The sequence below is a fragment of the Carassius carassius genome, chromosome 12, assembly GCF_963082965.1.
Source record: "Carassius carassius chromosome 12, fCarCar2.1, whole genome shotgun sequence".
Classification (NCBI taxonomy): domain Eukaryota; kingdom Metazoa; phylum Chordata; class Actinopteri; order Cypriniformes; family Cyprinidae; genus Carassius; species Carassius carassius.
This window is the reverse complement of record NC_081766.1, coordinates 33,761,809-33,787,538: the sequence shown is the minus strand read 5'-3', so window position 1 is coordinate 33,787,538 and position 25,730 is coordinate 33,761,809. Positions and strand designations below refer to the sequence as shown.

At 40.0% G+C, this 25,730-nt stretch overlaps 1 protein-coding gene across 1 annotated transcript in view; it reads left to right on the top strand.

The window, feature by feature from the left end:
- The window catches only part of LOC132155296 (voltage-dependent R-type calcium channel subunit alpha-1E-like), a 116,544-nt gene that overhangs the window by 57,897 nt on the left and 32,917 nt on the right, over positions 1-25,730 (top strand). Inside the window, exons 19-20 of the mRNA XM_059564174.1 lie at positions 17,752-18,489; positions 22,929-23,203. Coding sequence (XP_059420157.1) covers positions 17,752-18,489; positions 22,929-23,203 — 1,013 coding nt within the window. The remainder of the gene's footprint in view (positions 1-17,751; positions 18,490-22,928; positions 23,204-25,730) is intronic.

Below are 25,730 nucleotides of genomic sequence, written 5' to 3'. Positions count from 1 at the left end.
TTGGATTGTTTTGGTTATTTACAATGACTTTTTGGATATGCTCGACCCTGGCAGTCTTTAGAGCCTGTCTATAGCTGGACATACTGTTTTTCCACGCAATTCTAAAAACTTCCAAGTTAGTTTTTCTCCATTTGCACTCAAGTCTAAGAGTTTATTTCTTGAGAGAGTGAGTATTACTGTATACCATGGCACAGTACGTTTTTCTCTAACCTTTTTCAATTTGATGGGGGAAACAAGCTTCTAATTTATTAGAGAAAATAGTGCCCATGTTGCCAGTCATTTCATCTACAACCCGAATTCCGGAAAAGTTGGGACGTTTTTTCAATTTTAATAAAATGAAAACTAAAAGACTTTCAAATCACATGAGCCAATATTTTATTCACAATAGAACATAGATAACATAGCAAATGTTTAAACTGAGAAAGTTTTCAATTTTATGCACAAAATGAGCTCATTTCAATTTTGATTTCTGCTACAGGTCTCAAAATAGTTGGGACGGGGCATGTTTACCATGGTGTAGCATCTCCTTTTCTTTTCAAAACAGTTTGAAGACGTCTGGGCATTGAGGCTATGAGTTGCTGGAGTTTTGCTGTTGGAATTTGGTCCCATTCTTGCCTTGTATAGATTTCCAGCTGCTGAAGAGTTCGTGGTCGTCTTTGACGTATTTTTCGTTTAATGATGCGCCAAATGTTCTCTATAGGTGAAAGATCTGGACTGCAGACAGGCCAGGTTAGCACCCGGACTCTTCTACGACGAAGCCATGCTGTTGTTATAGCTGCAGTATGTGGTTTTGCATTGTCCTGCTGAAATAAACAAGGCCTTCCCTGAAATAGACGTTGTTTGGAGGGAAGCATATGTTGCTCTAAAACCTTTATATACCTTTCAGCATTCACAGAGCCTTCCAAAACATGGAAGCTGCCCATACCGTATGCACTTATGCACCCCCATACCATCAGAGATGCTGGCTTTTGAACTGAACGCTGATAACATCAGAATCAGAATCAGAATCAGAATGAGCTTTATTGCCAGGTATGTTTACACATACGAGGAATTTTTTTTCGTGACAGAAGCTCCGCAGTACAACAGAATGACAGCGACAGAACATAAAACACATAATAAAAGAATATAAAAATACAAAAAATATTGACAATTGTAGGCAGGTATATTACAAAAATGCAGTTATGTATGTACATGTATATTATGTGCAAAATTTAAGTGTATACTAAGTATGTGTGTTAGATAAATTAAGTGTATGTGTATATAAATATAAAGTGTAGTGTGTTCAGTGTGTTCAGTGTGTATCAGCTGTTCATAAGATGGATTGCCTGAGGGAAGAAACTATACCTGTGTCTGGTCGTTCTGGTGCTCAGTGCTCTGTAGCGTCGACCAGATGGCAACAGTTCAAAGAGGGAGTGTGCTGGATGTGAGGGGTCCAGAGTGATTTTAACAGCCCTTTTGCTCACTCTGGATAAGTACAGTTCTTGAATAGAAGGGAGAGTTAAACCGATGATTCGCTCAGCAGTCCGGACTACCCTCTGTAGTCTTCTGAGGTCAGATTTAGAAGCTGAGCTGAACCAGACAGTTACTGAAGTGCAGAGGATGGATTCGATGATGGTGGAGTAGAACTGTTTCAGCAGATCCTGTGGCAGGTTAAACTTCCTCAGCTGGCGAAGGAAGTACAACCTCTGCTGGGCCTTTTTCACAATGGAGTCAATGTGAATGTCCCACTTCAGGTCCTGAGAGATAGTGGTGCCCAGGAACCTGAATGACTCCACTGCAGTCACAGTGCTGTTCATGATGGTGAGTGGGGGGAGTGCAGGGGGGTTTTTCCTGAAGTCCACAGTCATCTCCACTGTTTTGAGCGTGTTAAGCTCCAGGTTGTTGAGAGTGCACCAGACAGCCAGCTCTTTAACCTCCTGTCTGTAAGCAGACTCGTCACCGTCCTGAATGAGGCCGATGAGTGTGGTGTCATCTGCAAACTTCAGGAGCTTGACAGAGGGGTCCTTAGATGTGCAGTCATAAGTGTACAGGGAGAAGAGCAGTGGGGAGAGAACACAGCCCTGGGGAGCTCCGGTGCTGATTGTACGGGTGCTGGATGTGTATTTTCCCAGCCTCACTAGCTGCTGCCTGTCTGTCAGGAAGCTGTTGAGCCACTGACAGACGGAGGTGGGCACGGAGAGCTGAGTTAGTTTGGGCAGGAGGAGGTTTGGCATGATCGTGTTAAAAGCCGAGCTGAAGTCCACAAACAGGATCCTCACATAGGTCCCCGGTCTGTCTAGGTGTTGCAGAACATAATGCAGTCCAATGTTTACTGCATCGTCCACAGACCTGTTTGCTCTGTAGGCAAACTGAAGAGGATGTAGCAAGGGTCCAGTGATGTCCTTCAGGTGGGCCAGCACCAGTTTTTCAAATGACTTCATGACTACGGATGTTAAAGCCACAGGCCTGTAGTCATTTAGTCCTGTAATTTTGGGTTTCTTTGGGATGGGGATGATGGTGGAGCGTTTGAAGCATGAAGGGACTTCGCACAGCTCCAGCGATCTGTTGAAGATCTTTGTGAAGATGGGGGCCAGCTGGTCAGCACAGGATTTCAGACAGGCTGGTGTAACACAATCTGGGCCTGGTGCTTTTTTCCTTTTCTGCTTCCTGAAGACCTGGTGCACCGCATCCTCGCTGATCTGTATTGCAGGTGTGGGGGAGAGGGGGGATGCAGGAGGTGTGAATGGTGAGAGTGCTTGATTGGAGAGGTGTTCAGGAAGGGTTGCAGGAGCTGTTAATGGTGTGAACGGTTGTGTGGAGAGGCATTCAGGGTTGGTTGCAGGAGTTGTTATTGGTGTGAACGGTTGTGTGGAGAGGTGTTCAGGGCAGGTGATGGGTGTTCTTTCAAACCTGCAGTAAAACTCGTTCAGATCGTATGCCAGTCGTTGATTTTCCACAGTGCTGGGGGGTGGTGTCTTGTAATTGGTGATCTTCTTTAGACTTTTCCACACTGATGCTGAGTCGTTCGAAGTGAACTGAGTCCTTATTTTTTCAGAATAATTCCTCTTTGCCACTCTGATCTCCTTTTCCAGTGTGTATTTAGCCTGTTTATACAAGACATTGTCCCCCTTCCTGTAAGCATCTTCTTTGGCCTGACGGAGCTGTCTGGGTTTTGCAGTGAACCACGGTTTGTCATTGTTGTAATTTAGTTGAGTCTTGGTAGGAATACACATATCCTCACAGAAACTGATATATGATGTTACGGTCTCTGTGAGTTCATCCAGATCGGTGGAAGCAGCTTCAAAAACACTCCAATCAGTGAGGTCAAAACAAGATTGTAAATCCAGCTCTGCTTCATTAGTCCATCTTTTTACAGTCCTTAATACAGGTTTAGCTGATTTTTAGTTTCTGCCTGTAGGTCGGTATAAGATGAACCAGAAGGTGATCAGAACGTCCCAAAGCTGCTCGTGGAACAGAGTGATATGCATCCTTTATTGTTGTGTAACAGTGATCCAATATATTACTGTCTCTGGTGGGACAGGTAACATGCTGTCTGTATTTTGGCAGTTCCCAGGAGAGATTGGCTTTATTAAAGTCCCCGAGAATGATTAAAACAGAGTCTGGGTGTTGTTGTCCTGACTCTGTGATCTGCTCAGCGAGTTTCTGTAAAGCCAGACTTACTTGCGCTTGCGGAGGGATGTAAACACTAACCAGAATGAGCGAGTGAAACTCCCGCGGCGAATAGAACGGCTTGCAGTTGACAAACTGCATTTCTAGATCAGGACAGCACATCTTCTTTAACACAGTTACATCTTTACACCACCGTTCATTGATGTAAAAGCATGTCCCGCCGCCGCGCGATTTCCCCGTTGATTCTGCGTCGCGATCCGCTCTAAACAGCTGAAAGCCCGGCAGATGGAGCGCGCTGTCCGGTATGGCGTCATTCAGCCAGGTTTCCGTGAAACAAAGAGCAGCAGAGTGTGTGAAATCCTTATTTGTCCGAGAAAGCAGAAGGAGTTCGTCCGTTTTGTTGGGTAGAGAGTGTAGATTTGCCAGATGGATGCTAGGCAACGGCGTTCGAAATCCGCGCTTCCTGAGTCTGACGAGCGCTCCCGCTCGCTTTCCCCGCCAGCGCGTCCTGAAGCGTTTGATCAGCGCCGCTGCTCCTCCGATAACAATATTCAGTAAAAAGTCTGAATGTACAGCAGTTCATCCCTGGTGAAACTGATTGCAGGAATATAACTAAAGACAGGACAAACTAACAAAAAGACAAAAACATATGCAGAACACGTCACGTCACGTCAGAGACCTTCACATGCTGGAAAGTCTCCCTCCTCTTTAGCCCGGAGGACACGGCGTCCGTGATTTCCAACAAGAATGTCAAATTTGGACTCGTCTGACCATAAAACACTATTCCACTTTGAAATAGTCCATTTTAAATGAGCCTTGGCCCACAGGACACGACGGCGCTTCTGGACCATGTTCACATATGGCTTCCTTTTTGCATGATAGAGCTTTAATTGGCATCTGCTGATGGCACGGCGGATTGTGTTTACCGACAGTGGTTTCTGAAAGTATTCCTGGGCCCATTTAGTAATGTCATTGACACAATCATGCCGATGAGAGATGCAGTGTCGTCTGAGAGCCCGAAGACCACGGGCATCCAATAAAGGTCTCCGGCCTTGTCCCTTACGCACAAAGATTTCTCCAGTTTCTCTGAATCTTTTGAGGATGTTATGCACTGTAGATGATGAGATTTGCAAAGCCTTTGCAATTTGACGTTGAGGAACATTGTTTTTAAAGTTTTCCACAATTTTTTTACGCAGTCTTTCACAGATTGGAGAGCCTCTGCCCATCTTTACTTCTGAGAGACTCTGCTTCTCTAAGACAAAGCTTTTATAGCTAATCATGTTACAGACCTGATATCAATTAACTTAATTAATCACTAGATGTTCTCCCAGCTGAATCTTTTCAAAACTGCTTGCTTTTTTAGCCATTTGTTGCCCCCGTGCCAACTTTTTTGAGACCTGTAGCAGGCATTAAATTTTAAATGAGCTAAATAAGTGGATAAAAGTGTAAAATTTCTCAGTTTAAACATTTGCTACGTTATCTATGTTCTATTGTGAATAAAATATTGGCTCATGTGATTTGAAATTCCTTTAGTTTTCATTTTATTAAAATTTAAAAAACGTCCCAACTTTTCCGGAATTCGGGTTGTAGTTCATGTGTATTTTTGGTACAAATAGCAGTTGAGATAAATCAGGCAGGTTATTTGTGAATCTGTCTTTGGTGGCTAGAACAATAGTTCTGCCCAGACGGTAACGCTGAGACATATAGTTAATATCAGTGATATGCACGGGGTGCTGGACTGGGGGTAAAACCAGTATTGATTATCAGGGGCCCAAAGGAAGAGAGGGCCCTTGAAAAGTCTGGAATATATATTTTCAAGGGGAGGGGGGCCCATTTGGACTTCCTATGCATAGGGCCCGGGATCTTGTGCAGCACCCCTGGATATGCAGCATGCACGATACAAGGAAATAGTCTGTAACATCATCACTTTGAGGAACGATATCTGTATCAGTAAGATCGATTCAATGCAATATAATTAAATTTAGTGTATGATTAAAACGATGAGTGGGCCCGGTGACATTTGACTCCAAAAGAGTTAATTAGGTCAGTAAACTCCTAAAGTCCTAATGCATCATTTGTATTATCAACGTGAATACTAAAATCTCCCATGATTAGCGCTTTATCAACTGTAACCAGAAGGTCTGAGAGGAAATCTGCAAATTATTTTAAGAATTCTGTATACGGCCCTGGTGGTCTATACGCAGTAGCCAGAGCAAGAGATACAATAGATTTATTTTGCATATCTGACAGTGTAAGATTAAGCAGAAGTATTTTGAATGAGTTTACCCTGTATTCTGTTTTCTGGGTAACATTGAGAATGTCACTATATATTGTTGCAACACCTCCACCACGACCAGTCTGACGGGGCTCATGCTTATAACAGTAGTTTGGTGGAGTGGACTCATTTAGACCAATATAATCATTTGGTTTTAGCCAGGTTTCAGTCAAGCAGAGTACATCAAAACTATTATCTGTGATCATTTCATTTACAATAACTGCTTTGGGTGTGATTGGGATGCAATTTAAAAATTGTTTTTGTTCATTTACTTTACATTTCTCTGGTTTAATCACAATACGATTTTCTCTAGATCCTACATTAAATTTATATTTTGACCTCACTATTCGGGCAACGGACATAGTCTTAATAGAATGGACAGCGCAAGTACTTCTATCATTTGAGCGTGTAGAACAGAAGTCATTATAATAGTTATTTGAGAATTGTCTTACTAGTCATATGGAGCGAAGTGTCCTGGAGATGTTGTCTGAGAGCAGCTCCGCTCCGACTCTGCTGGAGTGCAGGCCATCAGCGCGAAACAGCCTAGGACGCTCCCAGAAAAGCTTCCAGTTATTAACAAATAGCAGTTTCTGTTCTTTACACCATGACAACAACCATTCATTTAAAGCAAAAAGTCTACTGAACCTATCGTGTCCTCATCGGTACGTGGGCAGTGGTCCTGACAGGATGATCGTTGCTGCGGGCGTCGTGCTGCGAACCGTCTCGATCAGGCTCCTGAAGTCCCTCTTCAGCGTCTCCGTCTGACGCAGCGTGGTGTCATTAACCCCGGCATGAAGCACTACCGCTCTGGGGCTCTCGCCGGCCTTCAGGATCGCGGGTATCTGCACAGAAACATCGAGAACACGAGCACCAGGGAAACATTGAGTGTGCACTTTACCTTCGGCTAATGTAGCACGGACGTGACGGACGATGTAGTCTCTAATGATCACAGCCTCGCGTACCGTCTCGCGGAGGGGAGCGAAGTGGTTCCGGGTGGAGATCTTGAGGATCGGAGGGGGAAAAGACGTCACCCAGGGCCTAGCTCGCGTACTCCACTGTGGATGCACCCAGGGTACGTGGTGTCCCGGCGCTGGAGTGAAGGACATCTGGAAAGATTGCGTCCTGGATGCACCGGGCCTGTGCAGAGAAACACACGGAGTAGACGTGGTGGGACTGTTAGCAGCACGCTGTATACTTACCCTGGACTTGTGAGCATCAGCCCGGGATGTTTCCAGCGCGTCTCTCCACTCTCTCAGCTGGGCCTGCCTCACTTCCAGGTCGCGAATCTGCTTCTCCACGTCCTCCAGCTTGAGCTGCATTCGGTGTCCTCACCTGCAATCAAAGGTAAACATACATCCTCCATTAAAGCAAGTAAAAGTGAATAAAGCAATGGTAATGTGTGTGAATAGAGTATTACCAATGCAAGCGCGATTAGCAGCAACCACGCTGCCGATGCTAATGGGCTATAAGCTAATAGTGGACCCGGGAGATCAAAATAAAACTAGTGATAACGAGGCGCTCTGATTGTTTTTGTTGTAGAATACGATAGAGGATATATTCACAAGTTATAGAAACGGAAATGATGGTGTATAAAATTGATTTAAGATAAAAAATAGTTGATATAAAGAATATCGTGACGGAGCTCAAACGAAGTACAAACAACAACAACAAACAGTTATATTATTATATTAATAATAATTATATTATTAACAGTTATTAACAACAAACACATTATTATTATTATTATTATTATTTTGTCTTTAAATCATACTTATCGAGGGTTTTAGATTTTCATTATTTATTTATTTTCTTTAATTTTTAATCTTTAGTTGCTATAGGAAACTCAAGTGCCTTCGCCACAGGGGAATAGTGTGTTGATTTATAGAAGAAAATCAATATGATATTAAAGTGATTACAAGCTTTAGTTTAGTATATCAGACAGTGGAGTTTAGATTTAAAAGTATATAATGCAAAATCGCTGATTGTTGCCCTCTGTATCCTTTCCTTTATATGGTTTCACATCTGAATATCTTTCCATCTGACTTTTGGTAAGATAGTTTTATGGATAGTTTCTATATAGGAGTTCAGTGCATTCATTTGATTAATTTTAGATCTAGGTCTAATGCAATGGTGTAAACCCCTGCTCCGGGAGGTGAATGTGATTTCACCAAGTACTGTACAACATGTTTCTGGATCAACAATCAACCAATCAGAATCGAGGGATACGTTTTCAAGAAATGTCAGTTTTTGGCTTACAGTCAGGGTAAGATGCTTCTACACCCTTGTTATTCACTTATCATTTCCCTCTGATTTTAGGAATAAATTATTGGTAGGGTTAGGTTTAGGGGTAGGGACTGGGTTAAGTTTATATTTCTGGACAGTAATGTTGATCCAGGATCAACAAAAGATGTTGATCCAGGAACATATCTTACTTGGTGACCTGCTCCTGGAGAGTCACTGTCCTGCAGTGTTTCACTCCAACCTTGATTAAAAACACATGAACATGAACCAGCTTATTAAGGGCTCTGGGATTACTTGAAAATTGTATGCAGGTATTTCAAACCATAGCTGAAGCTAATTTTGTAAGATGGTGTTGCACAATCTGTGACATATTTTCATGCCTATAATGCATAGCCTTGGAAAGTGTTGAGTATTTTACATCAGTCTGTGTTGATCATGGCATTAGTTTCTGTCCTCTTACTGGATCTTTAGTAGACAGGCATTGTATATGTAGTTACATTGCAAGACTGCAACCTAAAATTTCTGACTGCCAGAATATGGAGGCTAAAATTCACTGCAAAATCAATTAATGAGCGTGGCACACTAGGGAGTCTAAGACTGCTGATTTGTCTATCTTAAGCATTTATGTTTGCCAACATTTGGCAGCACAATTGTATTGTGTGTACTTGGCTGAAAGGTAGCAGTGAGGTAAAACTTGAGTTTTGAAGAAAACAAAGCTCCTAATGACAGATGGCATTAAACCACTACTGCTGCCTTCACCATAGTTTTTACTTTCAATACAACACCAATCCCAAAATATGTGACATCAGTTACAAATAGAAATGGCAGGTATTGTTTTGAGTGTTTTAGTGTTGGTGTAGTGGTTAAGCTGTTAGTATCAGCCCCTGTCCAGGGATTTCCACTTATTTTTGCCTCTTATAGGCCAAGAGACTACAATAGCACTTCACTTTCTGATCACCATGCAGTAAAGATTTGCAAAGGCTAAGAATCTCTGAAGTATCTTCACTGCTTTAGGTTGTGGCAGCTTGGACCATTGAGGCCTCAGTTTCAGTTCTGTGAGAAGTACAGTATGAGTGATACCTTGGAAGAAGAAAAATTTAGTATTAACTTGGTATATGATTTTATTCAAAGTGACTTACACATTCTTATTACAGGACCAATTCTTCTGGAGTAACTGGAGTTCTTTGAGCAGCTGTAATGTACCTAAGAATTTTGAAGTCAGCAAACAGCTGAAATTGCCATTCCTCCAGTGCATAGTGTATTCTATTGCCGTCCGGCCAATCAATGTACATTTATGACACTGGTAGTTCCCATTATGCTGGGTTAAATCCTACTCTGAAGTAGGAGTTAATTTAGTCCCCATAAAATGTGTTCCTCTAACTAAAATCATTCTCAGTTCTTGCAGTGCAAACATGGTAAAGTAGTTTTCTTAGTGCTCAATTTGGGTCCAAACCTTTCCTTAATATAGGTGACATGATTAATCTCATCTGAAAATGTTAGATTTCAATCCGTCTAAATAACCTATAAATCCATTGTAGTACTACTCTGTTAGATCAGTTTTGTCTTAACGGATCAGTTTTATACAATCTTGGCAAGGGACAGACCCAGGGAAGCAACTTTATTTAACTGATAGTTTAAAGGAAAACACCACCGTTTTTCCATATTCCACTATGATCTTCCCTCAAATTAGATTAGTTGATACGTACCTCTCCTGTCTCAGTGCATGCACTTAATCATTGTAGCGCGGAGCACCACTATGTTAGCATTTAGCTTGGCACCATTCCTAAGGATCCAAACAGGGATGAATTTAGAAGCCAGCAAACACTAAACATGTTTCCCTATTTAAAGACCATTAAATGAGTAGTTACACAAGTAAGTATGGTGACAAAATAAAATGTGGCAATTTTCTGAGCGGATAAAAAATTATAACTATAATGTATGGCGGAAGAGCACTTCGCAGCACTTCGACTTCGGTGCAGTAATATCACTCCAGAAAACTACCCCCCCCCCTTCCCTGCATGCCTGCACTATTGGTAGTAATTTAGGGGAGTTGCATGGTTCTAATGAAGTTTGTTCTTCCTCGCAATGCTGTTAAAACCAAAATGAATTTTTCACTATTATAGTCAATGTCAATGTCACCTTTATTTATATAGCGCTTTAAACAAAATACATTGTGTCAAAGCAACTGAACAACATTCATTAGGAAAACAGTGTCAATAATGCAAAAATGATAGTTAAAGGCAGTTCATCATTGGATTCAGTTATGTCATCTCTGTTCAGTTAAATAGTGTCTGTGCATTTATTTGCAATCAAGTCAACGTCAACTATATCTGGTGCTCTGGGGCTCAGGACATTTCCCCACTCCATCCAAGTAGCTTCATTAATTGAGAACTGATGGTGGAGACCACAATTGCATCACAACTTGGCATTAAAAGTCTCTCTAATTGCTGCAAAGGTGAACATAACAAAACCACTGAACTACTCACTTATGGTCCAAATCTTCACTGTTCTGTGATGTATGTTATTTAAAATGTCGATACACTTCCTAGTCTTGTCCAGAAACCTAAACTATGCCGGATAGTGGACACTTAGGGCCAGATTTGACCACCCCTGCTGTACTGTATTGAATTGGTATCTGTAACATGTGGCACTGGAATTGTTCTCTGCATTTGAAGTGTTTAGTGTTTCAACACAAGTCTAAAACACTAGTGTGGCCAGATGTCTTGTAATGTTATATGTGCAGAAGTGTATGCTGCTGACAATCAATCAGAAGGTGTCTGTGTTTTGGGGTAGCCATAAACAGAGTAGATTCTTCAGGGTTATAGAGGTGGAGGTAGACAACTTTATACTGCTCCACAACCACCTTTTTATACTTGTAGGACAATAATAGTCAATCCTGCTCCTGGTAAACAATGTACCCTCTTACAGATTTCAGTTCCAACCCTATTTAAGCACAACTGCCTATAATTTTCAAATAACTTTCAATTGGTTCTAAACTCTCCAGGATAGTAGGTCACCAATAGGTTTTTTTACTACTATTTTAGATTTGCTAATATTAGATATTAGTTAATAGAAGCTTGGCTAATTTAACATTGTAGTCAGATTAAGTACAACAGTGCATCTTTTGTCTTCAGAGGAGAAATTTATGTTCTGATCTCTGCAGAGTGACATCTGGACAAAAACATAAAATGGATTGATCAAAGAAGAAACGTATCCAATTGATTAGTTACTCTCGTTTTATTATAAAAGTTGCTTCCATATTGACAAATACATCTTAAAGTTAGTTCCCAATTTAGTACAGTAGCTGTCCAGCTGTCCATAACTATTATGATGATATTTGTTCTACACACTCAAATGATAGAAGTACTTGCGCTGACCAATCTATTAAGACTGTGTCTGTTCCCAGGTCTTGCAACAATATATAGTGATATTTTCAATGTTACCCAGAAAACAGGATACAGGTTTAACTCATTCAAATTACTTCTGCTTAATGTTACACTGTCAGATATGCAAAATAAATCTAATGTATCTCTTGCTATTGTGTATAGACCACCATGGCCATACATAATATGGAGTGCCACAAGGATCCGTCCTAGGTCCCCTTCTATTTTCAATATATATGTTGCCCCTTGGTAATATTATTAGAAAATTCGGGATTAGTTTCCCATGTTATGCTGATAATACTCAGCTATATATCTCAACGAGACCAGATGAAACTTCTAAATTATCTAAGCTAACAGAGTGTGTTGAAAACTTAAAAGATTGGATGACCAATAATTTTCTCCTATTAAATTCGGATAAGACAGAGATATTAATTATTGGACCAAAAAAACATTAAACAGAATCTTGTAGATTACAATTTGCAACTAGACAGATGTACTGTTAATTCCTCTACAGTCAAAAATCTGGGTGTTATATTAGACAGCAACTTGTCTTTTGAAAACCATATTTCCCATGTTACAAATAATGCATTCTTTCATCTTAGAAACATTGCCAAGCTACAAAACATGTTACCTGTTTCTGATGCAGAAAAGCTAGTTCATGCATTCATGACCTCTAGACTGGACTATTGTAAAGCACTTCTAGGTGTCCTTCATCTTCAATAAACAAGCTACAGGTAGTCCAAAATGCAGCAGTTCTTCAGGTCAAGAAAATATGACCATATTACCCCAATTTTACAGTCTCTGCACTGGCTACCTATCAAGTTCCGTATCAGTTACAAATTATTATTACTTACTTATAAGGCCCTAAATGGTTTAGCTCCTGCATACCTAACTAGACTTATACCACGTTACAATCCATCACACTCCCTAAGGTCACAAAACGCTGGCTTTTGGTATATCCTAGGATAGCAAAGTCCAGTAAAGGAGGTAGAGCTTTTTCACATTTGGCTCCCAAACTCTGGAATAGAATTATCCTGATAATGTTCGGGGTTCAGACAAACTCTCTGTTTAAATCTAGATTAAAAACGCTTCTCTTTCGCCAAGAATTCGAATAATGCATCTCTTAAATTGTGACTGCAGTTGCATCTGATCAAATGAGCTTTCTTATTCTTTAGCTTGGGTTAAACTAACTAATTTTACTTTGTTGGAACACAGCTATGCTAATGATGTCTCTATTTGTTTCTCTGTTTTTCTCTGATTTACGTCCCGTGGTAACTAGGATATACACAAGCTCCAGTCTGGATCCAGAACACCTGAGAAGAGATGATGCTGACCCCTTAGAGGACCCCAGATGATGCTAACCCTGAATCAACAAACAGAACTAACAAATATTGCTACAAGTGTGATTGCATCATATAATAATTGCTGTTAATAATGTTTATCGTCTGGCTGACTACCTGTCTTGTATTAATTTTTCTGAAAAATCCTCTCATATGCAGTCAAACTGACAGTCACCACTTATAAGCTACTACTAATTATTGTAGAAACATAATTTTATGTAAAGTTGCTTTGTAATGATTTTTTATCGTAAAAAGTGTTATACAAATAAGCTTGAATTAAATTGAAAATTGAAAGAGCCTGAAGTTCCCCTATTCTCTTGAGTGAGCATATAGAGAGGAGAAAGAATGTCTTCAAGGTGAGGAACTTATGTTAAACCTCTTTAATGCGTTCAGAGTCCTCCAGTACCACCCCTATGACTCACGAGTGGACCTTGGTGCAGTGTGCTGGCCTCGGCCTTAAAGTGCTACAGAGAGAGAAACAGGCTTCTTGCCAATGACTGACCACCCAAAGGGGCATGGTAAGCAGCTATGGCCGCCATGTACACCTTCAGAGTGGATGAAATGCTTTAACTCTGCTTGAAACTCCAGAACTGTATTAACTAAGCAGTTGACAGTTTCTTGCAGTCATTGTCCGCACCAAGAAATAAAAAGGTTCCAGGTAAAACTTTCTATGAAGCCTGTATTTACAATACATTATAAGGGTATTCTTAAGGCATTATAATGAATGCATAATGCATTATAAAAAAATAAAAAAAGTATAATATGTTGTATCATCTCATGAATATTCATAAGAACAGTTTTACTATATTATAGTAAATACTTATTTGTGGTTATAGCTTTTAAGAGTATGATGATTTATAACACAATGAACACATTGCATCAACTTTTACAATGGCTTATAGTTCTCATAGTTTTAATGTATTATAAGTCTCATGTATTGCCATTTTTCTGATGCTACTTTACTTAAAGCGGTCAAAGACCACTTATAAGTAGTAGTAGTAGTAGTAGTAATAATAATAATAATAATAATACTTTATCTCAAACAGCCACAAGATCGGATATCAGATCAGGTGAATGTGTAATATGACACATTTGCTTTGAACTATTTTTATTGTAATATCAGTATGATTATTTTGATGGTACCCTTTAGACAGCTGTTGATAAATAACTCTGCAACTAAATATCAGCTAGCGGTAATTGGAGTATTAGTATGTCTGCTAATGTAAATATATGCTAACACCTTATTTTTATGGTCAACCAGTAGATAAACTGACATAAGTGTCTTTGCAAGTACGCCAACTTATTCTACCATACTAGATTCTACCAATCTTGAGCATACTAATACTCTAATGAGAATTATTTGGCATGTAGTTGCAAAATTGCTTATAATCGATTAATTAAGGGGACCATCAAAATAAAATGTAACCATTTAAAACATTGATTTTTTTTTTCAGTTGGAGTATTAAAGGTACAATTTGTAAGACATTTGCAGTAAAATATCCAAAAACCACTAGGCTAGTGTTATATATTTTGTCCAGCTGATTACTAACAATATCTCAAATTTTTTCAACTACTTGTAAATCTACTTGTAAATTCCCATTCTAAACAGTGACATGGGGCAGTGCAGTCACCTGTCAATGATGTTAGTTACCCTCTGTTACCGCCTTTACTGACGTAGAAACCACATGACAACAGTGTCGTGGACAAGCAGAATTAGCTTCACGACAAACTTCAACTAGAAAGAGTTGCCGATCTCGCTTGTGTTTTACTCGACAGATTTGTATCTTTACAGAAGACGTATGCTATTATAACGATCATCAAGATTAGTGTTATGGGGCATACACGTCAAACGAGGGGGGCATCGCGTCTCTAGACCTGCGCAAGGATGCGTCTGATCCATAGTCTGATCGCGTCTTTGTGTTGACTTTGTATGTAATCTACTCACGCAAATCGTTGAACTCGCATTAAATCCATGATTTATCTTTCCGTCTGATTGATGGCCGTCAGCGGTTGGGTAGAAGACAATATATCCCATCATTCCATGCTCCTCCTTAGCGTCATCAAACCATGCGATTGTTATTGTTTTGGTAGTGCACCCTCTAGTGGCTGATCCTACAACCTGTACCTTTAAGCTCACATCAATGAATTAACATTACCTCCACAGGAAACACTCTTATGACACTCAACATCTGACAACTCACAAACTGTAGTAAGATACTGAGCAGAAACATTGTCAAGATATGATACAGTCCATTATACTGTAAATTAAGTAGATTTAATATAGTGTTCATTGTGTGTTATATAGATAATCATACTCTTAAACTTATAACCACAAATACATAAGTATTATGATGTATTATAATTGTTGTTATTGTTGTTAACATATAATAAGGTTTTTTATAATGCATTATGCATTCATTATAATGCCTTAAGAACCCCCTTATAATGTATTATAACTACAGGCTTCATATGTTGTTTCCACGTGACGGATGCTCTGGACTGGAGTATGGTCTCAACAATCTCAATTGAGAGACCGGATGCTAAGAGCTGTGCCCCCTCAGAGGCCACACCCAAAGCTTCTGTTACTACAGAATGGGGCTACTAGCAGAAGACAGACCCTGTCCCCGGGTACACTCTCCAGAACTCCCATGGAGCAAAGGAATCGGGGGAAAAGCATAAAGACAGGAACCAAGGTTTCCTCAACATGTCTAAGGCATGTAAGGATTGCCACGTGACATTAACCATGCAAAGTGGGTTGCCCCTTGGGGAAAACCCCTTGGTCCTAAGCCACCACTGCTAAGGTCTCATGTACAGCAGGCCAAAGGGTATCATGTTGAATGTTACTGCCATCAGACCTTACAATCTCTGAAACTGTTTGACAGCGAATGACTGGCCTATGTAAGACTTTGAGAATCGATTCGATATGAGCAGGGGGCAGACATGCCTGCATCATCGTTAAATCCCACATCATGCCAAGAAAAGTGGTCCTATGTGCTGGAGAAACCAGACTTTCCTTGGCATTCAGCCTCAATCGCAGCTCCTTCATAGGAATGAGGACGACATCTCACTGCCGAAATGCCTACTGCTGAGGATGTATTAATATCAGCCAGTCAATGATGTTATTCAGTATGTGGATGCCCTTAAGTCTCAGAGGAGCCAGAGGAGCATCCACACACTTGATGAAAGTGTGGGGTGATAGTAATAGGTGGAAGGGAATAGCCCAATATTTGTATGCTTCGCTCCTGAAAGCAAACCTCAGGAACTTCCTGTGCTGAGGAAAAATGGATACGTGGAAGTATGTGTCCTTGCGATCTATCATGATATACCAGTCCTCAGACCTAATTTGAGACAGTCTGTTTTATCTTAAACCAAAAGCATTTGATAGCCCGATTCAGCAGATGCAGATCTATGATCAGATGCAACCCCTCATCTTGCATCAGAACAATAAAGTATCGACTGTAGAACCAGGACTCTCTTGAGAGAGGAGGAAAGTGTTCTGTGTACTTCTTTCTCAAGAGAGTGTCAACTTCTTGTTCAATTACCAGAGTCTCGTTATTGTGCTACTAACTGCTACTATTGTGGGGACAACCCCAATAAAAAGAAGTAGGGAGAGCCAAACTGAATTCTGTTGCCTGTCACTACAGTCTACAGGACTCTTTGTGAGACATTTGGAGAAGTTTCCACGCTGCCAGAAATACCTCTCTGGGCTGGCCTCTGGTATGGCTAGAAGAGTCATTTCAATGCCCTGAAGCGAATAACTGGCAGGGAACATCCAACTTGATGGTTCTAGTGCCTTTACTTGAGGGGATGAGCATTGCCGTAGCATTGCCGGGCGACAGCTGGGAACTAAGCTTGTTGGAGCCCACTGTGCCTGCATGGGTTATAGCAGGTGTATTAGCGGGACTGAGGATGCCAGCTCCTCTGAACAGGAGTCTGTTGTAACTAGAGAGTTTAATTTGGTGTACTAAAGTGGAATGGTACCAGCAAGATCGCAAGCCTGGCCGCTTTCATCAAAAAGAGCAAGGGGGAAGCGGTGCACCTGCAGTGACAGCTGCTCACAATCAGGACGGTCATCTCCCTAACATGCTCCCAAACAGATGATACAAAGATCATGTGAAAATGACGGAAGGGAGGAACACACAATCTATTGCACCGACTTACTTTTGTTTTTACTCTTTGACATTATTGCTGTCTTAATAACAAAGATATATTAACTGACTGAATGCTTGTGCAACACATACACACCACAGCACACTTACTGAATAGCAAAACCTAACATGCACTGTGCCAGTTCCTGGTTGCTCACATCAACCCGCTTGTGCTGTCTCGCTTCTCTATTGGACTGATTCCACACTTCAGAACATGGTCACAAAGACGTGTTCCCAAAGCGTTCCAACCAACTTGAGTTCCCTGAGGGGGAACCTCTTTGTAACTATTTCTAGCCTTATGAATTGATTTGTATGGAGTCTGGCAATATGGATTGTTTGGTATGTCCTGCCTGCAAATACACTAATGGCTTATTTTCAATTAATCATTTATTTGGTTTCATGGACAACAAAAGAATACGCATAATTGTAAGTAAAACTGTCTATGTATCTTTTTATCTGTAATGTCTGCCATTAACATTGCACTGTCCATCTCATCAACATTCCGGATTACCTGCTGACATGTAGATCCTTTGTGCACTCTGTTTCTCTCTCTCTTTTTTTTCTTGTCTGTTTATTTTTATTAGTCAAGAATTTCCCCCTGGTTTTCTCTTGAATTACGTTTTATTTAGCCTTAATCAATAGCCATTGTTTTTATTCTAATTTCCTGATTTTTATCACACACCCTTGTGAATTGTGAACTTTGCATGCTGCAAATTATATACTTGTTGTGACTGAGATGTATCGTGTCCATGCAGACGAAGACGGAGACCGTACCTGTACAGGAAGCGTGCCATCCACCGAGGACGACCAACTCCTGCAGAGGCAGAGGAGGAACCTGTTGGGAAACCAGCAGAGGAGCAGCCCGTCAATGCTTTTGCTGGCCGCCGTGAAAGACGCAAAAAGATAAACGTTTCTGTCTGGGAGCAACGGACAAACCAGCTGCGGAAACGTCGGCAGATAGCCAGTCGTGAGGTGCTGTTTGGCAGTACCACAGAGGACCAGTTAGACACTCCAGTGAGTGATCATCTCCAACAGGGAAGCATATCCCCAGAGACGAGCCCTTTACACTTGCCAGAATCACCAATGTCTGTAGGGATGCCCCTGCCAGAGCCGCCCATGTCTATAACCATTCCACTCCCTGAACCTCCAGAATCTGAGCCCTTGCCCCTGACGGGATCAGGACTGGAGGAGCGGCAGAGTGCAAATAACCATCATTCAAATACAGAGAGGAAGCATCGTGTGGCAAGGAAGTTTCGGGCTGCTGCTGCTGCCGGAGTAGCAGAGGGTGGGCGACACAAACGCCACAGACATCGAGAGTCCAGAACAGAGGCCAGAAATGCAGAGAATCACCAGCAAATTGGGTGCAGCGAGAAACAGCCTGAAGAGGGTGAGGATAAAATGGAGGAAACACAGTCTAAAAACTCGATGCACATGTACGAAACAGAAATAATCATGTCTGGCAAACAAAATGAGAATCAGGAGGAATGCCAACGGTAAGAACACGATCGGGCTTATTTTCATTTAGTGAGTCATTCAGTTATGTTGCTAGTTTACATTCAATGTTGTGGTTTGGTGAAATTCTTATTTGGATGCTTACTATTTTTGACAAATGTTGCAATCCTGGTACAACCCGAATTCCGGAAAAGTTGGGACGTTTTTTAAATTTTAATAAAATGAAAACTAAAAGACTTTCAAATCACATGAGCCAATATTTTATTCACAATAGAACATAGATAACATAGCAAATGTTTAAACTGAGAAAGTTTACAATTTTTACAATACAAAATGAGCTCATTTCAATTTTGATTTCTGCTACAGGTCTCAAAATAGTTGGGACGGGGCATGTTTACCATGGTGTAGCATCTCCTTTTCTTTTCAAAACAGTTTGAAGACGTCTGGGCATTGAGGCTATGAGTTGCTGGAGTTTTGCTGTTGGAATTTGGTCCCATTCTTGCCTTATATAGATTTCCAGCTGCTGAAGAGTTCGTGGTCGTCTTTGACGTATTTTTCGTTTAATGATGCGCCAAATGTTCTCTATAGGTGAAAGATCTGGACTGCAGGCAGGCCAGGTTAGCACCCGGACTGTTCTACGACGAAGCCATGCTGTTGTTATAGCTGCAGTATGTGGTTTTGCATTGTCCTGCTGAAATAAACAAGGCCTTCCCTGAAATAGACGTTGTTTGGAGGGAAGCATATGTTACTCTAAAACCTTTATATTCCTTTCAGCATTCACAGAGCCTTCCAAAACATGCAAGCTGCCCATACCGTATGCACTTATGCACCCCCATACCATCAGAGATGCTGGCTTTTGAACTGAACGCTGATAACATGCTGGAAGGTCTCCCTCCTCTTTAGCCCGGAGGACACGGCGTCCGTGATTTCCAACAAGAATGTCAAATTTGGACTCGTCTGACCATAAAACACTATTCCACTTTGAAATAGTCCATTTTAAATGAGCCTTGGCCCACAGGACACGACGGCGCTTCTGGACCATGTTCACATATGGCTTCCTTTTTGCATGATAGAGCTTTAGTTGGCATCTGCTGATGGCACGGCGGATTGTGTTTACCGACAGTGGTTTCTGAAAGTATTCCTGGGCCCATTTAGTAATGTCATTGACACAATCATACCGATGAGTGATGCAGTGTCGTCTGAGAGCCCGAAGACCACGGGCATCCAATAAAGGTCTCCGGCCTTGTCCCTTACGCACAGAGATTTCTCCAGTTTCTCTGAATCTTTTGATGATGTTATGCACTGTAGATGATGAGATTTGCAAAGCATTTGCAATTTGACGTTGAGGAACATTGTTTTTAAAGTTTTCCACAATTTTTTTACGCAGTCTTTCACAGATTGGAGAGCCTCTGCCCATCTTTACTTCTGAGAGACTCTGCTTCTCTAAGACAAAGGTTTTATAGCTAATCATGTTACAGACCTGATATCAATTAACTTAATTAATCACTAGATGTTCTCCCAGCTGAATCTTTTCAAAACTGCTTGCTTTTTTAGCCATTTGTTGCCCCCGTGCCAACTTTTTTGAGACCTGTAGCAGGCATTAAATTTTAAATGAGCTAATTAAGTGGATAAAAGTGTAAAATTTCTCAGTTTAAACATTTGCTACGTTATCTATGTTCTATTGTGAATAAAAAAATTGGCTCATGTGATTTGAAATTCCTTTAGTTTTCATTTTATTAAAATTTAAAAAACGTCCCAACTTTTCCGGAATTCGGTTTGTACAATCCTAGTTGGTAACACTTTATTTTGGTCCCTTTATACATTCTGTTGAGTATAAGTAACTTTGAAACTACTTATTAACTACCAGTAATTAGTAGTGCTGGGTAGTAGAGGTCTTCACGGGTCCAAAAATTAGTGCTCGAACCCGAAAGAGACCCGTAATGTACTACAGCGAACCGACCTGGACCCGTCTATTATTTCAAAAGTTGAACCCGAACCCTTGTAGATCCAAGAAATGCCTACCCGGACCCGACTTGGACCCCTCTATTATTTGAAAGCTGGACCCGAACCCGCCGGGAAGACACAGACCTGACTGGACCTGATTGTCACATATTCCAGCTTAAATTGCTATTCTATTAAGTCAATAAACCTGTTGCGAAAAATACAACTTTTTTTCTAACCTAATTTAAGGAGCCGTAGTTTCTCTTCCTTGTACCTGACTGTCTGTGATGCATTAAAATTCTCAGACAAGAAAGTTATCAATGTTATTCCTCTCGTTATTTCAAGTCTGAGCTTAATCCACTCATTATTTCAGCTTCAAAAGTCCGCTTGATGTCACGGTAACGACTGCGCACATGTACATTCTGACTCGAGTTAACTCGCATAATAACTTCAACTGTTTGCCTTTTTGAACTATAATAACGATCGCTCGTGCAATGCCATGGCCGCTGACCTTATTTATTTGCTATCATCTCTGTGCTCTCTGCTCTGCGTCGAGTCTGAATCTGACCACTAATACTTTAAGATTAAACTGTTCATTTATATTATAAAAAAAATGGTAGAAAATGTAAAGCGCGGTTTGTCCCTCACTGGTTGCCATAGAAACATGACACATGCTCGAGACTGCACATGCGTGCTTCAACCTGAAATATGCTTTTTAACGCTTTTTAATGCATTAACTATGAGTCTGCGCACTCTGCTTCTAATGGCAGAGAGAGAGATAGCTTTTTTTCTTTCTTTTTTTGGCTCACACTTTTCCTAATTTTACAAGTTGCAAGTTACAAGAAACACAAGCAGTGTGTGATCCCGGCCGGATGTTCTCCGAGTCCGATGACTCCGATCGCACCGGTATTACACACAATGTTAAACAGACCCGGGACCCGAAGTAATAGATTCGGACCCGACCCGGACCCGGCTGATCATTTAAAATATAGACCCGAACCCGTACGGGTCCCAGGTCGGGTCCCGGGTCGACGGGTCTCGGGTGCACTGTGAAGACCTCTACTGGGTAGTGACTGCTTACATGTAATCTGAATTACGTAATCATATTCCAAAAGTACTTGATTATATTACATTTTAAAATACTTTAATATCAGACTACAGTTGTTTTTTTATTGATTACATAATTACTTATTGTTCAAACAATAGCAATTGATTTTTAACATTTCTTGATATAAACTAATTTTCTTTTTTCATCTTTTACATTTTATTTTCTAAACATTCAGAAAGTTTTTCGGTTTTGTGGACATTTACACAAAGACCAGCCACTAGTCAAGTGAATATAATTGCACAGAAATGTAAGAGACTACACTGCATTTGACCAGTGGTTTTACAAAAATCATTTTGATTTTAAAACAGGTTTTCTCATATATATTTCAATCAGTACCACTTCCGTCAAGTATATTTATGACAATTATATTGCATACAGTTAGTGTTGGTGGTATGGTTATGTTCTGGGCAACACTCCACACGTCTGTCCATGCAGCCATGCTTGGACAGAGCAGGGAGAGCAGCAAGACAAACCCCCCTGGGGTACAGAACAGAACCATTATAAGCATATGTAATTACAATTCACAATTACATGAGTTATAAACAAAATGTGATAGAGACTGCTTCCAATGAAGAAACTGTAAAGAAAGTCAAAGTTAGATTGGATTATAGGTTCAGTTGGTGGAGTTGGGGTTGGAGGAGGGAGTTAATTGCAAGCAGCGATGCGATGGAAGAGACACTGAAGAATGGGAATTTAAATAGACCGCATGTGATAGGTGTCAAGACTGGATTGGTACATGTCAGGAACAGCTGACTGTCAGCTGATGCAAGCATGACTAACGTGGCCTGACTGAACTAACGCAATGCTCGATATATATATATATATATATATATATAAAATATTCTATAATTTTTTTTATTTACATGTAATGCAGAGATTACCAAACTTTTTTTGTCAGCGAAACCTACGAGTTAGGTCAAAAGTAATCAGAATATATTACCTAAAATGTTTAATGTAATGGATTATGTTACTGACCACAATTTTGCCATGTAATTTGGAATCAGTATAGGGGATTCCAATATGTAAATAATCTACCCAGCTCTAGTATTTAGAGTAGTGTTATTAGACCATAAGGTTATGGTAATTGTTAGTAGAACAAGTTGACTTGTACTTTCAAAGTTACTTTTAATCCGTAAAATGTGTGTTTGAGACCTTTAAATTAAAGTGTTAGCAGATATAAAGCAGTCTACTAATACTCTAATGACTGTTAGTTGCAATGTCATTGCAAAGTTGCACCACAATCTCTAAAAATGAAGGTTATTTGGATCTTCACCTTTAGACATTCTGTGTTAACTTATGGCTGAATGTAACTGAGCTTGGCTTTCCATTTGTTTAAGTTGTTTTTCTAGGCACAACACACAGCAAAGTTATGAATCATGTTTTTGTTATTTAATAAGATCAATCATTTACACCTGTACATTTGTATTTTAGGGAGTTTGTGGGTGATGTGACAGGAATTTCCCAAGCATCTGGCCTTCAGGAGCTTCAGACTGTCTATACAGGAATGAAGGATCAAGCAGAATGCCAGGAAACTCCATTTATGAGGGACAAAGAAGAGTTTACATCAGAATCCAAGTACATGACAGGGGAAGTCTCAGACATTGAGAACAATGGCAGCTATCTGAACCAGGATGAGTGTATGACAGAAACCAGCATTAAACGAGAGATGTCAACCCAGCCTTTGTTGGAAATGGCACCAATGACTGGTATTTGATCCATGCATCCATCCATCAGTCTATCCATCCATCCATTCATCTTGTTTAAATGGTTCTTTACAGTGCAGAGTATGTTTTCTCTGGATTTGTCTTCTAAAGTATTTACTATTTTATCATACCAATTTCTAGACCTTTTGGAGGATAGAACCAAAGCAAAACTGTATTAGTGAAGAAAATATCCTCTAAAAAAAAAGTTTTTCACTCTATGCCATGAAGTCACTTTTAATCTTGTCCTGTGGTGACAAATGCATTTTTTTTCCTTTTTTTTTTTTACAATTGCAAATACTCCAGTCTCTTAATTAAAAAAAAATGCATGCAATAAGTAGCAAAATGATGTTTAACGGCATTATTTGAAATATAGAATGTCAAGCCACGGGACATGCCAATCTCCAAAAGGTAAGTGCCTTTTAGCATTAAGCACTGTGAGAACCATTTCTTTTACACTATATGTATTATATACAGTGCGTGGACTGAAGTGTGAGTTATGAATTGAATAATTGAAATAAGCAGTTCTTGGCAATGAAGTGCCTGTTGTGTTTGGTTTGGTTTGCATAGCAGTTTTTCAGAGGAAAATGATCAATGTGCTACAGTGATGATTTTTAGTGTAGTTCAGCTGCTGATGGTTGAATCCTGAAGGAGGGATGGACAGCAACCATTTATTCTGTTTGCAGAGGGAATCATTTGTTAAAGTGTGGACACATTCATTAATAGAGACACAGAACTGGGTCATCAATGCCTGTGTCAATCTAAGCTTAGTTAGTGTTCACTCTGTGAAAATCTACAGTAGAAGCCATTCAGCCCCGCCACCATCCCCAGCCCCCCCCCCCCCCCCCCCAAACCTAACACAAGATAAAGAAGTGCCACTCAGTGGGCTCAGGTTTATGGCTTCCAGTCTGTAATGAAATCAAAAACATTTGCATCTCAGATACACATAATCACAGGTAATTGTGGTCAAAACCTAGGAGATAAAGCTTTTGCAAATCATTTCAACTGAGTGACATTCATTTGCAAATATATGTGAGAGAGAGCGCCTAGCAACAGACAGTCTCGTTACACAACACACGAGACAGAAATGTATAGGTAAGCTGACAGTTCAGAAATAAAGCTTTTATATGTGCAGTTCAATGCATGTTCCAAACATATGTACTTTGAGACCTGCAACACACTTGCCAGCTATTTTTTAGCCTGATGTATTTACCCTTCCAATCACACTCCATTCACAGTTTCAGAGCCAAAGTTACTCTGAAATCTTTGTTGCAGGATGCAACATTTTTACATTTGATTAAATTAATTTGTGACTGTTATGAAAGTGTGTTCTATTAAGTATGCATCCATGCTGTATGAATACAGTACAGACATACTTCTATCATATAGGCATATTTGACGTGTCCTACAACAACAGCAATGCTTCCTTGCCATTCACAGCTTCTTTCCTTTAGCCCCTTAGAGACCGTAAATCTCAGAGATTTAAAGGAAGTATTGGGTCATCTGCTTTTTGAATACCGTGGACATACTTCTCATTTCATGCACTGCTTTTCATAGTAGGGATGAAGGCATAATTTGTTGCAGGGGTGATAGAGGTTTAAAAGCACAGGCTTTAATTTGTGAGTTTTCGTGTTTCTTTAGAAATAATTAATGGAAAATTGGAGTCTTTAAACGCCTCAGGTGTAAAATTATTCGCTGTCAAAGTGACGCCAAAATGAATGGGAGTCAATGGAATGCTAACAGCAGGTGGGGGTCCGCTAGCCAATGGCGACGCCCAGGGGTGCTTCAAAAAATTGAATTTCAAACTCTCCCTATAACTGAGACGATTTGTTCTGATCCAACCTGATCAGCACTGTCAGTCAGAGTCCAACCTAAACCCCAAAATTCCACACTCTTAAGTGTCTTCTTGCTGCAAATAACCTCTAACCAGTTAATCAAAAGTAAAAAAAAAAAAAAAATAATAAAAAATATATATATATATATATATATATATATATATATATATATATATATATATTCTGGAAAAAAAAAACTCGTAAACTTTTCTGCAACAAATTCACATCTAAGAAAACACACAATAAATAACTAAAGCATGAAAAATTCACAGCATTGCATTACAGTATCACTTTTAATGTTGTTTCAGGAACTTTTTCGCAAGGACAGTTTTCACATGTTGTTTTTGTTAAATGCACATTTATTTTTTATGTTACTAATATATATATATACTCATTAACTCATTAACTAATTTTACACGGCTAGATACAACTGTGTGCAAAACAAGTGAGAATGATAGTAAAATACTTAAATAATGATTTTTTTGCTTTAATTATAAACCCAAACCTGGTTTTATGCATGCTTTTCAAATTTTGTTATAATTGAGTGGGAACAACAAAATGAAATAAGTTCAAGAATATTAGCCTTTTAAAAAATGTCATTATATTTAGTTTTAAGGTGTTCCTGTTACAGTGCAGTTTTATATTTCAGTACTGAATAATATTAATTAACAACATGCACTTTCGCATTATTTTGAGAA